Source organism: Herpailurus yagouaroundi, unplaced genomic scaffold (assembly GCF_014898765.1).
Source record: "Herpailurus yagouaroundi ecotype Mexico unplaced genomic scaffold, PumYag 100, whole genome shotgun sequence".
Taxonomy (NCBI): Eukaryota; Metazoa; Chordata; class Mammalia; order Carnivora; family Felidae; genus Herpailurus; species Herpailurus yagouaroundi.
Window position 1 is genome coordinate 5,198,659 of NW_024412391.1, and position 15,874 is coordinate 5,214,532.

At 45.8% G+C, this 15,874-nt stretch overlaps 1 protein-coding gene across 1 annotated transcript; it reads left to right on the plus strand.

Moving 5' to 3' along the window:
- Positions 1 to 14,134: 14,134 nt before the first annotated feature.
- Positions 14,135 to 15,196, plus strand: LOC121028969 (olfactory receptor 10AC1). Its single transcript, XM_040473058.1, has one exon. It carries the CDS (start codon positions 14,231 to 14,233, stop codon positions 15,194 to 15,196), a length of 966 nt encoding a protein of 321 aa, XP_040328992.1. The 5' UTR covers positions 14,135 to 14,230.
- Positions 15,197 to 15,874: the final 678 nt, after the last annotated feature.

Here is a 15,874-nt window from a genome sequence, read left to right on the forward strand (position 1 = left end):
TGGATCCTGCTTTGGGTTCTGTCTCCTTCTCTCTCTGCCCTTCCCCACATATGCTCTCTCTGTCTCTCAAAAATAAATAAATGAAAAAAATTTTTAATTAAAGCATTTTCCACTGATTTATGATGCATCACCACCATTCACCAACTTCACATGAAAATAGGCACCTGCATTTGGACTGTCAATCACGTGCTGTCGGTCCATTTATTTTTATACAAATATCAATGCATTTTGCTAATTATTGCTTTGCAGTATATTTTAATATCTAGGAGGGCTACTCATCTTCTCTCCTCTCCACCTTGGTTCGAAATTTCAAATTTTTATTAGCTATTTTGGGGACTTTATTTCCTATATATATTTTAAAATGAATATGTCACTTTGCCTCATGAGTCCTGTTGTAATTGTTATTCAAATACATTTAACATATTCCCAAGTTGGAAAAACTGGCATTTTTAGCAAGTCTTCCTACTCATGAATACTGCATACTTCTGTATTTATTTGGATTCTCTTTCTTGTCCTTTATTAGAGTTTTATACTTGTCTTCATAACACTGTTGATTTTCTTACATTAATTCCTATTTATTTGATAGCCTGTGTTGCTACGAGAATGGTATCTTATTTTTTTTAATTATATTTTAAATTGATTATGGGTAAAGGAGCCTTATTTACTTTTATATATTGATCTTATATTGGGAAATCTTGCTGAACTTTCTTATTGGTGTGACTAATTTGCCCATTAATTCTCTTGGATTTTAAATGTAAATTATCATCAGCAAATAATTACAATATACCCTCTTTTATATCAGTTGCTATTTTCTTTTCTTTTCTATTGGCCAGAATCACCACTACTATTCTGGTAAGCACAACTTACACAAAGCACATATCTTGTTCCCAACTTTAGAAGAAGCACCTCAGGCTTACCCATTAAATACGACATCTGCTGTAAACTTTTTGTATATTGGCTGGGTTTTATTAGATCATAAAGTTCCTACTTCTAACTTCTAAGAATTTTCACCATTTTTTTTTTCATGTGTACTAAGATGACTCTCTTTTCCTTTGGTCAACCATTATGACAGTGAATCATAAATTTTCTGAAGCTGAATCATCTCAGTATTCCTGAGGAAACTGCCACTTGGTAAAAATGCTTTTTAAAAAATTTTCAGTATCCTTAGATAACATTAAAAAATGTTTTCATCTAAAAAACTAGGGTATACTTTTCTTATAAATGAGAATTATTCTAGTCTAGGTTATGCAAACCTCATAAAATGAGTTGGGCAAGGCTTTTTTCGTTTCATTTTCTGGAAAAACATTAATATATGGGATCATATGACCCTTGAAAGTATGGTAATATCCATCTTTAAAAATTTATTATCTCTTTTTTTTTAATACCTGTTTATTTTTGAGAAAGAGAGAGAGGGAGACACAGAATCCAAAGCAGGCTCCAGGCTCTGAACTGTCAGCACAGAGCCCGATGAGGGGCTCAAACCCATGAGCGTGAAATCATGACCTGAGCCGAAGTCAGATGCTTAACCAACTGAGCCACCCAGGGGCCCTGAAAATCATTATCTCCTTAATAGTAATTCAATGTCAGTGATTATAAGTCTAGCCAAGTTTTCTTTCTTCTTAAGTTGATTGGGCTTTTATTTTCATACATGTGTCCACTGTATCCATAAATACTTCTCTTATTATCTTTAATCTCTACCTTACCTATTTTAATTTCTATGTTTTTATTTTAATTCATTTGTATCTTTTCTCATTTTTCATTGGTGAGAATTCCAGAAATGTATCCATCTTCTTAGAATTTTTAGTGTATGTATTGAAGGTTTGGGTTACATTCTATGTTGTTTCTGTTCTAGGCCTTTGATTTCCATATGTATCTTTATAATTTATTTTGTATACTTTAGGTTTACTCTATTGCTCTTTTTCTATCATCAACATTTCTATAAATTTACCAAAAACAACAACAACAACAACAACAACAAAAAAAAACACAAAGCCCCATGAGAAATTAACTTCTCTTCCTCAGGGTCACAGATATTCATCAAAGTCAATAATTTCACTAACCTCTTCTCCACCAAAGTGACAGTGGAGACTAGAGGCAGGCCTCTCACCAGTTGATCCGCAATCGGATGACAAATGGTTGAGGAATGCGGAGGTGATGTCAGCATTTCCAGTCTCAGTTCAAACACAGTTCCCACATGGTTCCAAGTCTGAGAAAAGTCCCAGCAGCCCTCTGAGAAGAGACAGAGGCACCACCACCCTGAGGAATCCATCCCTAGGCCCAAAGAGAGAATTCCCTGTGTTGACACAACTCTTCAAATCAAGCCAAACTCCGGCCAAAGAAAACACTGTGTATAAAACCCCAAACCCCTTTGTCATTGGTAACCTTTGCTTCAGTGCAGAGTTTACACATCCTGAAAATTATGTCCAAGTTCTTCTTGGCAACATTTCCAAAATTCTGAACCATGACCACACTGCTGTTTGTGAATGACATCATCACATCTGCGAGTCCTGATCACCAAGGAGGCCTGTTCAGACGGAGTCCCTTCCCAACTGCCTCTCACCTTACTGGGAAACTATGTGCACAGGAAGAACAGGAAATGGGAAGGCACTCTACATTCTGAAAGCTCAGTGCCACGGAAGGCGGGATAGAATTCTATGCTGGAAAATACGTTGATCACAGCTCTTCAATATAATAATCATTGTCAAGTGACATTTATGGTACACTTTAGAATTTACAAAATGTTTTCATAAGTAAGATCTCATTTAAAAATCTCAAAACAGCTTTTCCCATGTCAGCCATACCTCAGCATAAAGCAGTTTTTAAAAAGAGAGATGGGGCGCCTGGGTGGCTCAGTCGGTTAAGCGTCCGACTTCGGCTCAGGTCACGATCTCACAGTCCATGAGTTCGAGCCCTGCGTCGGGCTCTGTGCTGACAGCTCAGAGCCTGGAGCCTGCTTCAGATTCTGTGTCTCCCTCTCTCTCTGCCCCTCCCCCGTTCATGCTCTGTCTCTCTCTGTCTCAAAAATAAATAAACATTAAAAAAAAAATTTTTAAAGAATAAGAGGCGCCTGGGTGGCTCAGCTGGTTGAGTGTCTGACTCTTGATTTGGGCTCAGGTCATGATCTCATGGTGGTGAGATTGAGCCCCGTGTTGGGTTCCACGCTAGGCTTAAAGCCTGCTTGAGAGTCTCTCTCTCTCCCTCTGTCCCCCCCCCCCCATTCATGCTCACTTGTGTGTGCTCACTCTCCCAATAAATAAATAGAGACAGAGAGAGAAGGGGGGGGGGGGAAGCAAGTACAGACAACTCCTGAAGAATTTTTCTCACTGCATAAAAATGGGACTTAGATGAAAAAATGGGATCAAGAGAGATTTCCTCTAAGATAGGAGAAATACCAGTGTATTTAAATCTACTTACAGGAGGAATCTGAAAAAGTCAAAGGCATAGAAGAGAAATCAATAGTGGTTGCCAGGGGCTGGAGGGTGGGGGGATCGGGGAATTGCCATTCAAAGGGCACTAGGTTTCAGTTATGCAAGATGAGTAAGTTCTAAATATCTACTGTACAACATCCGTGCCCACAGATTACAATACAGTACAGTGCATTTCAAATGTTGTTAAGAGGGTGGATCTCATGTTAAGTGTTCTTACCACAAAAAACAAAGGGAAACAGGAAACTCTGGGAAGTGTTGGATATGTCTGTTCCCTTCACTATGGTGATGTATCATGGGTGTTGGCATATGACCAAGCTCACCAAATTTGTATACTTTAAATGTGGGAAGTTCTTTGTATTCCATTATACTTCAGTAAAGCTGTTAAAGATAAAATCTTAAAACCTACTAATTAGACACAAATTGTGGTATTATTTTTATGTATCAGTCATGCGAACTAAGGCTTGGACAAAGTAAATTACTTCCTAAAGTATACATGCAAGCAAACAAACAAAAAAGGGTAAACTTGGGGGGTGCCTGGGTGGTTCAATCGGTTGGGCATCCAATTCTTGATTTGGGCTCAAATCATGATCTCACAGTCTGTGGGTTTGAGCCCCACATCAGGCTCCACACTGGCAGTGTAGAGCCTGCTTGGGGTTCTCTCTCCCTTCTCTCTATGCCCTTCCCCTGTACTCTCTCCCTCTCTCAAAATAAACTTAAAAAAAATTTTTAAGGTAAATTTGGGATAAGAACCTGGAATTTTAGAACCCAGAATTTTGTTTCCAATTCTTTCTTTCATGGTTTGAGTTCCACCCTCACTTCCAGCCTGTGATACAGCTCCTTCCACTTCATGAAGAATGCTTCCCATTCAACTGTCATGAAACCCTCCACAGCACCTTTAACGTAGCAAGTGTATAGAGATTAAGGTAACTGTTTATTATCCATGGGGGAAATCGTTCTATTCGATCATGGAATCGCTTTCCACGTAAATCTTCTATATGATGGAGACGTGCACACTGGGAGGTAGGTAGAACACGAGTATATCATTTCCTCAGCTGAAAAATGGAGGCCATCGGACCCCACCTCTCTGCAGACTCCCTTTCTGGCTTCTCATTTTCCTAAACTCCTAACACTGGAGTAGCCCAGAGCTCAATTTGGGGAACCCTTCCTTTTCTCTAACTATACTCATTCCCATACTAATTTCACCCAGTTTCATGATTTCAAATACCACCTGTAGTTAATGACTTCAAATTTATCCATCTAAGTGGGACCTCTCCCATGAACTCCCATGAACTTCACAAATCCATGTGGACATCCAGTGGGTATCTCAAACTTCACATACGCCGCCACTGAACTACTTATCACACCTTCCTCCCCAAACTCGCTCCACCTAAGACCTTCCTCATCTCAGGTACTGACACCTTGATCCTTCCTGTCACTCAGGCAGAAAAATAAGGCCATTCTGACCCCTCTCTCTCACACCCCATATCCAAAATCCATCAGGAAATTCTGCTGGCTCTACATTTAAAATATATTCAGAATCCAACCATATCTCACCACGCTCATCTGATCTAAGTCATATTTTCCCTCACCTGGATCACTGTAATGCTGATGACCCTGCTTCCACCCTGGTCCCCCACGGTCTCTTCTCAACAAAGCAGCCAGAGGGATCCTTTTGTAGCATTCCAGTCCTCGAGGCCTCCAGCGGCTCTCCACCTCTCACAGAACAAAAGCCAAATTCCCATCATCACCCATAAGGCACCACCTCCTGACCACCCACTGATTTTCTGACCTCATCTGCCGACTCCTCTGTCCTCACTGACTCCACCCCAGCTACGCTGGCCTCCTCACTGTGCTTCAAACACACCACACCTGCACCCCACTCAGGACCTCCGACTGGCTAATTCTTCCGCTTGGAACATTCTTCTGCCAGATATCCACGGGATTCACTTCTTCACCTCCCTCAGGTTTTGCATCAAAGGTCACCTGCTCACTAGAGCCTTCCTCAAACATCCTATTTAAAATTCATGTCTTCCCTCACATTCCCTATCTTCCTTTATGTTTCTCCATTAGACTTATCACCTGTGAATTTGTTATATCATTTACTTAATTTGGTTACTGTCTAACTCCTGCCCGGAACATAGCTCCAAGAGGACAGGAATTTTTGTCCCTTTTTCCCTCCCTGATTGATACCCCAGGTACCCGAACCAAAGCCTGGCACACAGTAGGTACCCAATAAACATGTGCTGAACTGCTGAATTAATGAATAAATTAATGAGTAAATGAACGAGAAAAGAGGACCTCTAGAGTCCTGTGATGCCAGTATGCACACAGGCGTGCACACAGGCTATATATGTGCACATAGGTTATATGCACATAGGCGTGCGGATAAGCTAAAAACCAAGAGCAATTCTTCAGCTTCCAAACACAGAGGGACCTGTCAGAGCTGCCTGGTTCATCCTCCAGGGGCAGGGGTCCCCTTGGCGGAAGCTTCCTCGTGCAGTTTCCTGGGTCCTTGCACGTGTGAGAGTTAAGAAAGGAGATTCATTCACGCATCCCAACAGCCAGCTCCCTTGCCCTAGCCATTGGACAAATTAAGACCTCTGAGACCTGCCAGGCACCTGCCACTTCACTACATGATCTGGAGCTGCCACCTGGTCTACCACGCAGAGATGGGAATTGCCACGACGAGAGAGGAGCACGGCACGCTCTAGGGAAAGCTCTGGGTACCGACGGGACAGACCGTACTCTGGGCACGTAGGCCACGTGAGACAGGAAGAGTCGTTTCCCTCGGACAGCCGGAGTCATTTTATGTGTGCCAAGCCCCCACTAGGTCTCCAGCCCGGAGGAGGGATTTGTAGTGAGTGGGTTAACAGATTACGGGACGCTCTTGTTCTTGCACTCCCTGTGGAAGGGACTAGTATACTCCTCTCCTCCGTCGCCCCCACGTCTCCAGGGATATAAAGCCAAGCCCAGGTTCCAGTACCGACCAGACACAGCTAATCAGAAACTACTGTGGAAACCCTTCTGGGTTCCTCTTCCAGCCTCTCCATCTCTTCTCCTCGTTCCAAGTCCTCCTCCTGGCTTCTACAACTGTGCCCTGCAGCTCCGGAGCCTCCTGCTTTTCACGGTACCTGTGATCTCTTTAACCTCCAGTCCCCACGTGCTGTCTCCTCTCCCCTCCGTCTCCAAGTCTCCTGAGCCCAGGTGAGGAGAAGGCTGCGATCTACAAGGTAGGTGGGCAGAAGAAGAGAAGGAAACACCAAGAGTAGAGCGTGGAGGGGTGCTTGGCTGGCTCAGTTGGTGGAGCTTGTGACTCTTGATCTCAGGGTTGTAAGTTCGAGCCCCATGTTGGGTATAGAGATTATGTAAAGATAAAATCTTAAAAAAAAAAAAAAAAAAAAGAGTAGAGCATGGAAATAAAGAAATCAGAACACTTCCCAGCTAAGTTTGCCCAAACGAGAGACTACAAGTGAGAGAAGCATTTCTTCCCATACCACCACCCTCCTTAGTCAGCTCCAGTGCCCACATCAGTCAATCATGGGGCACAGGATGTTCCAACCACTCTAACTGTGGATCCCTTCAATCTTGGGTGCACTCAAGTGGGGTCAGGTGTGAGGAACATCAGGCAGCTACAGATGCCAGGACTTTTACAGTCTGCTTCTATTTTTATCACATGATGTTACCCAAATGCATTTCCTTTGCCTCAGCTATCCCATCTAAAAATGGGAGAGTCTTGTCTCCTCAAGTGAACAGAGGTTCTCAGGGCAAGAGGCGTCCAACAGTATGTTGTTTCCATAGAGTAACAGGTAAGAATAAAATTGAGGAAAACAATTTACTTTCTTAGAGGCAGAATAGAGAGCATTGAAGAAGAGAGTATCTGCTAATTATGATTTGGCTCCAAAGGACACACAGAAACTCCCTGTCATGGAATTGTCAGCGGCTCTATTTATTTCTCACTTCCTGGCCAGAGCACTAAATCCCCAGGCGTTGGACCACACCAACCACAGGGACCCCCCCTTGAAGAGCCCACCCCTGGCCTGGCCAAATCCTGTGCCTTCCATCCCATTTCATCTAATCTTTGTTGCTATTCTCGGCAACCACTGGAGACTATTCTGGAAACTGGGAGGCAAGCAGTAGGGGCAGTGAGGAGAATGTCCCACTGGAAAGAGCTCCTGAAGCCAAAATTACGCGGACAACTCTCAGAGGTGAAGGGTTTTCTGAGGGGCCTACGGCTTTCTGAAGCAGTGTTCTGAAAATATTAACAGGGTTCTCTCCCAGAATGCGGCTGGCCCAGGAGATCAACATTTTTTTCTCTCACCAGTTTATGTTTTCTTATTTGGGGGGTTCTTCTTTTCTTTTCTTTACTGTTTTAATGAATCATGAAACCGCCCTGGCAAAACCGAGGTTGCCTTGACCTCCTCATCCAAACAGCTGTCTCGCCCTGTCACTGAGTTCTAGCTCTCCAGCCATGACCCACAAGAACCAATAGCACATTTCACAAGGAGGGTCTTCTGGGTTTTTGAGGGAGTCCTCTTGCTACTTTGTAGCAAAAGATGCAGTTTAGAAATTAGAAGTTATTTTTAAATCTATTAAAACTGAATTCATGGAAAGTGGTAGTTAATTAAAAAAATAACAAATTTTGAAAACAAACTAGTTTCCCTCTAGAACACAGCTGCAATATTTTTTTCCCAAAAGATTAGGTGACTGGTCCTCAGGCCTAGAAGACTTTTCAAATGGTAACGGTACAATGACGGTGCATTTACGTGTGGTAACGTTGACCTTCACGGTGCCAGAGCTGGGACAGTCTCCTCACCAGGCAATTTTAATGTTGAACATGAAAGTGTTCGTTTCTGAAGCTCAGCCTTCTTCCTCTGGCAGAAGCCTGGGTCAGAGATTGACTTTAAATGGGTGCTTCGTTCACGCGAGAGTCTCTTTCAAAGCATCAAAGGCAGAGAGCTGGCTCGAAAACCAGTGGGGCTCCTATATTTGTATGGTTCAGAGCTCCTCTCCAGATGAAAATGAAAGAAGGCAGGAAGCTGAAATGATATTTTGCTCAAAGCCTTAATCCCACAATTGATTTGGAGGGGGAAAAAAGAACCAACAGTGGCAACTATTCAGGGAACTCTAAACACAGATGCACACGTCGTCGTGACTGAATCCTCAGGCAACTTTGAGGAGAAAATGTTGGCCAAAATGCAAAACCCGAGGTAACACTTGAAGTCGGAGCTAGAAAAGTGAAAGACTGTCCACAGAGCCATCATTTTGAGAAGAGTTCCAGAGCAGACACAGAAAACAGCAAAGGGATCTCATTTTTATAACATGTAGAATCACTAATCACATAAGCGGAGAAAAGCAAGAATGTTTGTATAGGGAAAATATGCCCTAGTAAATCTACTTAAATGCTTTTAGGGGATAAAGATGCCGACAAGAAACCAACAGAGGATTTCTTTTATTTAGACTTTCAAAAGCCTCTGACAAGATATCTTACCAAATTTAGTCATCAAGGACTCAGCAGATGCTCTGCCATGGATAAGGAACTGGTCACAAGACACAGGTACTGCTGTGAGAGAGGCTCGTACCCCAGGGGTCGAGGCTGAGATTACAAACGGTTGCAAAAAGAAGCACACAGTGAAATCTCTACATCCGGAGATGATATTTAGCTCCTCTGAGAAATGAAATTACCAAACCAATGAGGACAATAACACTGAAAGATGTAAGTTTGTGTGACAGAACAAGAAGATGGTAAATGCACTTTAATTCAAGGGATTTTATTCCAGAAAACAAATCTAAACTTAAAATACATAACAGTGGAAGTACATGTAAATGCATGAGTTCCAAGTCAGCTCTCACAAACCAAGGAAAAGGCTGATGCCATAGGAAAAGGACTCGTTACAATAATTATAGCTGTCAGCTGTGTGCAGACAGAGCCCAAAGGTTGACATACTGTAGAAGTTAGTTTGCAATGTGACACAATTAATAACTACCTCTGGCTGTCCACTCTGTGCCTGGCACCGTGCTGTGAGCTTCTTTGGCAGTGTATGCATTTCTCACCAAACCCTATGAGTTAGAACCCTTACCTCCATTTAGATGTAAAAAGACTGAAGATCAGGGAGACTGAGGCAATGTGGCTGGTGAGTGGTTGCAGCAGATTTTAAATCTACAGATGTGTTTTTCCACAGCCCGTACAGTTTTACAAAAGCAACTGGAAACCTAACAGGAAAAAAAAGTAGAAAGATGGAGGGTAAAGATGATGATGATGATGATGATGATAGATTGCTATGTAGGTAGACAGACAGACTTATCTACATCGATGTCTACTTATCTCCCCATGAGTTTCCCAAATCCAGAATACTATGTACACCCTGCTTCTTGGACCCCAGAAAGACAGAAAAGGCAAGAAGTTAGAAAGCACCCGAAAGGACACAATCAAGAGGGGAGGAGGGTGCATGGTGGAAAGACGAGTTTCTGGAGGAAAGACGCGCTAAGCTCCTCAATCGTGAAGAAAAGCAGAAAGATGAGAATGCTTTACAATCTTTTTGCGCCCCTGGTTCTGTGCTGGTATCTCAGGGAAGCTTCACCAAGCCCCTCCTTTGTCATCCCTATCTGGCAGTGCGGAGGCAAGGCTTTGGAAGTGTTAAGTAACTTGTCCCCACCCCAAATCAAACTCAGCAAATACCAAAGCAAAAATTTACACTGAGGAGACTCTTTCTACTTCACAGAGGATTTTAAAAAGGAAAAAAAAAAAAATCCTTTTTTTTTTTTAATTTTTTTAATGTATAGTATGTATTTTTCCTAAAAGGGAAGCACTGGAAGAAAACAGATTCCAGAACAATTTGTATAAACTCCTAGACCAGAGGCCCATGACAGATTATTAAATCAAGTTAGGGAAACTCAGGCATATTTATAATCTTCTAAATTTAATTCCCTGGGAGACGATGATCTGATTTTTCTTTTAAGTGTTAATTTTGAGAGAGAGAGAGAGAGAGAGAGAGAGAGAGAGCACAAACAGGAGAGAGGCAGAGAGAGGGAGAAAGAGAATCCCAAGCAGGCTACACGCTGTGAGTGCAGAGCCCAACATGGGCTCAATCCCACAAACCGTGAGATCATGACCTGAGCCAAAACCAAGACTGGGAGGCTTAACCAACTGAGCCCCCCAGGTGCCCCTGACAATGATCTGATTTTTCTGTGACTTCTCATGTGGTGCTTTTGTAAACAATCATACTAAATCAGCACGCTCGGGGCTACTCTGGAAAACAATTCTGGCAGAAATAGAGCCATCAAGCAGGAGTTGTGACACCTGGACTCTGACCCAGCTCTGCTGCCAACAGATGGCAGTGAGGCCCCTCGCTCGTCATGTGGGCTCTCTGGGCCTCACCTGCTACAACGGGAGGATCTGGACCTTGACCCCTGAGCTCCATTCCAGTTCACGATGCTATGGAATCCTCACAACCCCGAGGGGCCTGACTGGTCTGCCTCTCAAATCTCTCACTGTACAGCCTCTCTTTAAAAGTGCTTTAACTGGGGGCGCCTGGGTGGCTCAGCCAGTTAAGTGCCTGACTTCGGCACAGGTCACGATCTCAGGGTTCATGAGTTTGAGCCCTTCATCAGGCTCTGCAGTGATAGTGTGGAGCCTGCTTGGGATTCTCTCTCTCTCTCTCTCTCTCTCTCTGTCCCCACCCCACTTGTACACTCTCTCTTAAAATAAATAGACGTTTTTAAAAAGTGCTTTAACTGCCTACTAACATGACCTTTTTTTGGTAAGTTTATTTATTTTGAGAGAGAGAGTGCAAGTTGGAAAGGGGCAGAAAAAGAGAGGAGAGAGAGAGAGAATCCCAAGCAGACTCCACACTGCCAGCACAGAGCCCAACGTGGGGCTCCGACCCACAAAGCGTGAGATCGTGACTTGAGCCAAAATCAAGAGTGGGACGCCCAACTGCCTGAGCCACCCAGGCACTCCTAAAATGGCTTTTAAAAACATCATTATTGCAGATAATTTTAACTGTCCTGCATGGCAAGTATCAAATCGGAGATCTGCAGCCCCAGCCCAGAGAGGCTTCCAGCCACATCCAGATGTCCCGGGCCACCGGCCAGCCATTACTCTGTGGGTGCTCCATGGAGCCTCACACAATTAGGAAAGCAGATCTGCCAGAAGAATAACAATGGCAGCGGTGAATGTCAAAGCTAAGGAGAAATGATGTTTAGATTTGCGATCTTAGGTGATCTGCATTGCTGCTCACATCCACACGTCCTCAAGAGAAACGTCAGGAGACATCGCCTAGGAGAGTGTAGGTAATTTCTGAGCAAGGGCAAGGTGGGAGATGTGGGGAAAGGGGTAGGGTGTGTCTCATGAGAGGATTTTCTAGGAGAGGTGTAAACAAGGAAGAGCGTGTACTGGATAAGACCACGAACTACCAGAGGTCAGGCTGCCTCAGTCTAACACCTGCCTTTAAGCTCTAACCAGCTACGTGACATTTAGTTCCTTTAGGTATCTCTCAGTTTCCTCATTTGTTAGACGGGTACACCAAGAGTCCACCTACCTCATTATGGGTATACTAAGAGTCACTAGGATTAAGTGAGTTAAATGTGTCAAGTCCTTCTGAGCACTGGCCTACCAGTCCCTTAACTGCATTCATTCTTGTTGATGTTATGAACCACCTGGAAGGGAGACTATCTGCCCCCCGGGGAGAAAGGTGGCTCAGGCAGGCCTTGCCAACGAGGGTGCAGCTGGGTTTTGAATCAAACCGCTGAAGTTTTGAAAGTGTGTCCTCCCCTCCCTCTCCCAGACAGAAGACATTTCGAATACACATTCCTAGAGTTTATGACAAATCGTCCTGAATACGCTAAGCAAAGTAGAATATTCCCCAGTCTACTTTGATTGAATCGACCTACCTGGCTTGCTTTCCACAGCCTTGTGTATAAAACATAATGTACCTTGAGCTTGTGGTTACTGGTGCCCCCCGACCAACTATCTTGTCATTTCTGTGCAGTGTGGACATGAAGGAAAGAGCACCGGATTGTTGCTGTCTCTCTGCCCCCCACCCCGTGCTTCTCTAAGAAGATGAAAAGACAGAAGTAGAGAAAGGGCAAGCCGAGGCAGAGTGAAGACGGCCGTCGTGGGTATTTCCGCAGTTTCACGCTGCCCGAGCCTCCAGGACAGCCAAGCTCCTCCCTCCCGTGCCCACTTACGGCTCCAACACCGGGCAAGGGAGAGGCACTCCTCACAGGTTTGTTAAACTGGCTCAACAGAATGAATACTGGCCAAAACAAACAAACAAACAAACACAAACAACAAATGTGAGGGCTCTAAAAGAGATGGGAAGTGACTCCCCCTCTCTCCAACCCCCCACCCCCACCCCACAGGATCCTCCTCTGTAAGACCCCAATTGCGGTTTGAAGGTGCTCCACTCAGATGACAGGAAATAGCACAGAGTGATAAATATAAACCCTCAGAATTCTTCTTTCTAAAAAGAGCGTTAGGTAGCAGAAATCAAGCTCTTCCCACTCCTTCCAGCTCTTCCGATGATTTACCTCCTGCCCCTGACCAGGCTTTATTGCTATTGCATTCTATGGTATAACAGCACAAATTCCACTTCCAACATTGGTTATTAACGGTGACTCAGAGGCACTAAGAGGAAATAATAGTTGAGCTTACAATTAGAGTTAATAAAAAAAAGATAAGGAAATAAAAAGAGATGTCATTAATAACTACTGGAAAATCAAACACCCTCCTCCAGTTTGCCTCCACGTCCCTATCACCTTATGTTCCCCACTGCAGAGGTTTGCAGCAATTGCAGCCAACCTACAGGCTATCAATGTTTTCCAAATGTTGCCTGCAAATGAGTCATGGGTGACTCTGGGAAAGAAATTGTGTTCAGTCGGCAAATTTGGAATGTACTGCTAACTCTGAAAGGCGAGTTAGAACAGATACACATCACTTTTTCTCATGTTGACAGAGTATTAATAAAAATGTTAGGGACGTTTTGTTCCTGATGCACCCAGAGAGGCCTTCCAACCAAACACCCCTGCTGCCTAAACATCTGCCTCAGCACCTGGCACAGACCTGGGTCTCTGTTGAAGGCTAAATCAATATGAACTGGCCAACTGATCCCAGTGACCCGTATGGGGTCATGGGAAGTTCTGGATTCAGCCTCCGGAATGCAGATTCTCTTCCTAGCTTTCTGTGAGTAGTTAAGCCTCCCACACACACACACACACACACCCCGCCAGCTTTATTTTCCTTTTTAAAATTATGAGGTTGTAGGAGATGATCACTAAGGTCTTCATCTGCATTTTGTTTTTGTGATTCTGTGACACATCACAGAAAGCAATTCAAAGTGATAGTGCAGGGCAGGGAGGAGGAAACGGAAGCAGGGCATAAAGACACAATTCTTACCTTGAGGAGCTAAGGCAGAGGACAGCATAACACTCCTGCCTACAGACAGGACCCACCAAACAATACCTAGGGTCTGAAGGCAGGGAATCATTTGTAGGTGGAGGTCAGGGGTGATAGGTTGCAAGCAAAGGGCCTAAAATTAAGGCTTCTTTGGAAAAAGCCTGTTGAGAAAGCAGCCTTGGGAATTCTAGTCCAGGAGACAAAACTACACAGGTTAATAAAACGTCCATCACGGGGAGGTGGGGCTGGAAATGCATCTAGACACTCTACCCCCTCTCTGCAGCCCCTACTCCCTCCCACCTCTAAATTCCATCCAGCCCTTCCTCATGCAGCAGGGTGGAGGGACTATACTCGCAAGCTCCCCCTTTCCCCGTTTCTTCCCTACAGGTGCCTCTGGGCAGGCCAGTGCATGGACAGCCCCAGCAATGCCACCATGCCCTGTGGCTTTCTCCTTCAGGGCTTCTCTGAGTTCCCGCACCTAAGGCCGGTGCTCTTCTTGTTGCTGCTAGCCGTGCACCTGGCCACCCTGGGCGGGAACCTGCTCATCCTGGTGGCCGTGGCCTCAGTGCCCAGCCCACCACCCATGCTGCTCTTCCTGTGCCAGCTGTCAGCCATCGAGCTCTGTTACACTCTGGTGGTGGTGCCCCGCTCCCTGGCTGACCTGGCCACGCCAGGCCTTGGCGGGGGCAGCCCCATCTCCTTCCTGGGCTGCGCAGTGCAGATGCAGATGTTCGTGGCGCTGGGTGGGGCCGAGTGCTTCCTGCTGGCCACCATGGCCTATGACCGTTACGTGGCCATCTGCCACCCGCTGCGCTACACCGCAGTGGTGACCCCAGGGCTGTGCGCAAGGCTGGCCCTGGCCTGCTGTCTCGGGGGACTGGCAGTGTCCGTGGGGCTCACAGTGGCCATCTTTCACCTGCCTTTCTGCGGCTCCCGCCTACTGGTGCATTTCTTCTGCGACATCACGGCGCTGCTGGACCTGGCTTGCACACGGAGCTACGCCGACGAGCTTCCCCTGCTGGGCACCTGCCTCGTGCTGCTGCTGCTGCCCTCACTGCTCATCCTGTCCTCCTACGGAGCCATCGCCGCCACCCTGCGTCGCCTGCACTCCCCCAGGGGCCGGTACAAGGCTGCCTCCACCTGCGCCTCGCACCTGGCCGTCACTTTCCTGCACTATGGCTGTGCCACCTTCATGTATGTGCGGCCCAAGGCCAGCTACTCCCCACGGCGGGACCGCACGCTGGCACTCATCTACACCAACATCACGCCGCTGCTGTACCCGCTCATCTACAGCCTGCGCAACCGCGAGATCACCACCGCCATCCGCCGGGTGCTGGGGCAGGGGCGGCAGGGACAAGGTCTGTGTGAGCCCTGAAAGCAGGCAGGGACCAGGCCAGAGAGGGCAGCTCCGCTCCCTAAAGCTAACTCTGTCAGGAGGTGTCTGTGTCAGCAACACCACGAGGGGGGCCTCGAGGACTGGATTCAGGAAAGGGAACCTGGAAAAGCGTCCACACAAGAAGAATCTCCTTGTGGGGCAGGTGCCCCATTCTCCACCCCTCCTTTGAGCAGTGGCCAAAGACAGCATGGTAGAGATCCCCAGGCCTGCAGATAGTGGCCCCATCAGTCTTTGCTAGTTTGCCCCATGCACTGGGGCCTGTGCAAGGTGACGGGCTCACATGATGAAGAAGGCACAACTCATGGCCGCGGGGGCTCACAGATGGAGTGGGAGGAAAATGTGAGCGGTGAAGGGCGATGGATGGAGTGGCTCCTGAGAAGGGGTTTCTGTGCTAGACTTTTTGAGAGGAGAGGAGAGTCAGGGGAAACTTCCTGGAAGACAAAGATGGCTAAATGGAGAACTATAGGTTGACTAGAGGTCAATCAGGAGAAGAGGAGGGTGAAGAAGGTCCAGCAGCAATGATTCAACAGGGGCTGGGTATTTGGGGAAGGACCTTGTAAAGAGCGGAAGGATTTGAACTCACGGGGTGACATGATGACCTACTGTTCCTGTGTGGTCACTGTGGCCATAGTGTAGAGAAGGATCTAGGGACATGGA

Coding starts and splice junctions, on each gene's coding strand:
- LOC121028969 (XM_040473058.1), top strand. CDS start 14,231: ATGGACAGCCCCAGCAATGCCACCATGCCCTGTGGCTTTCTCCTTCAG.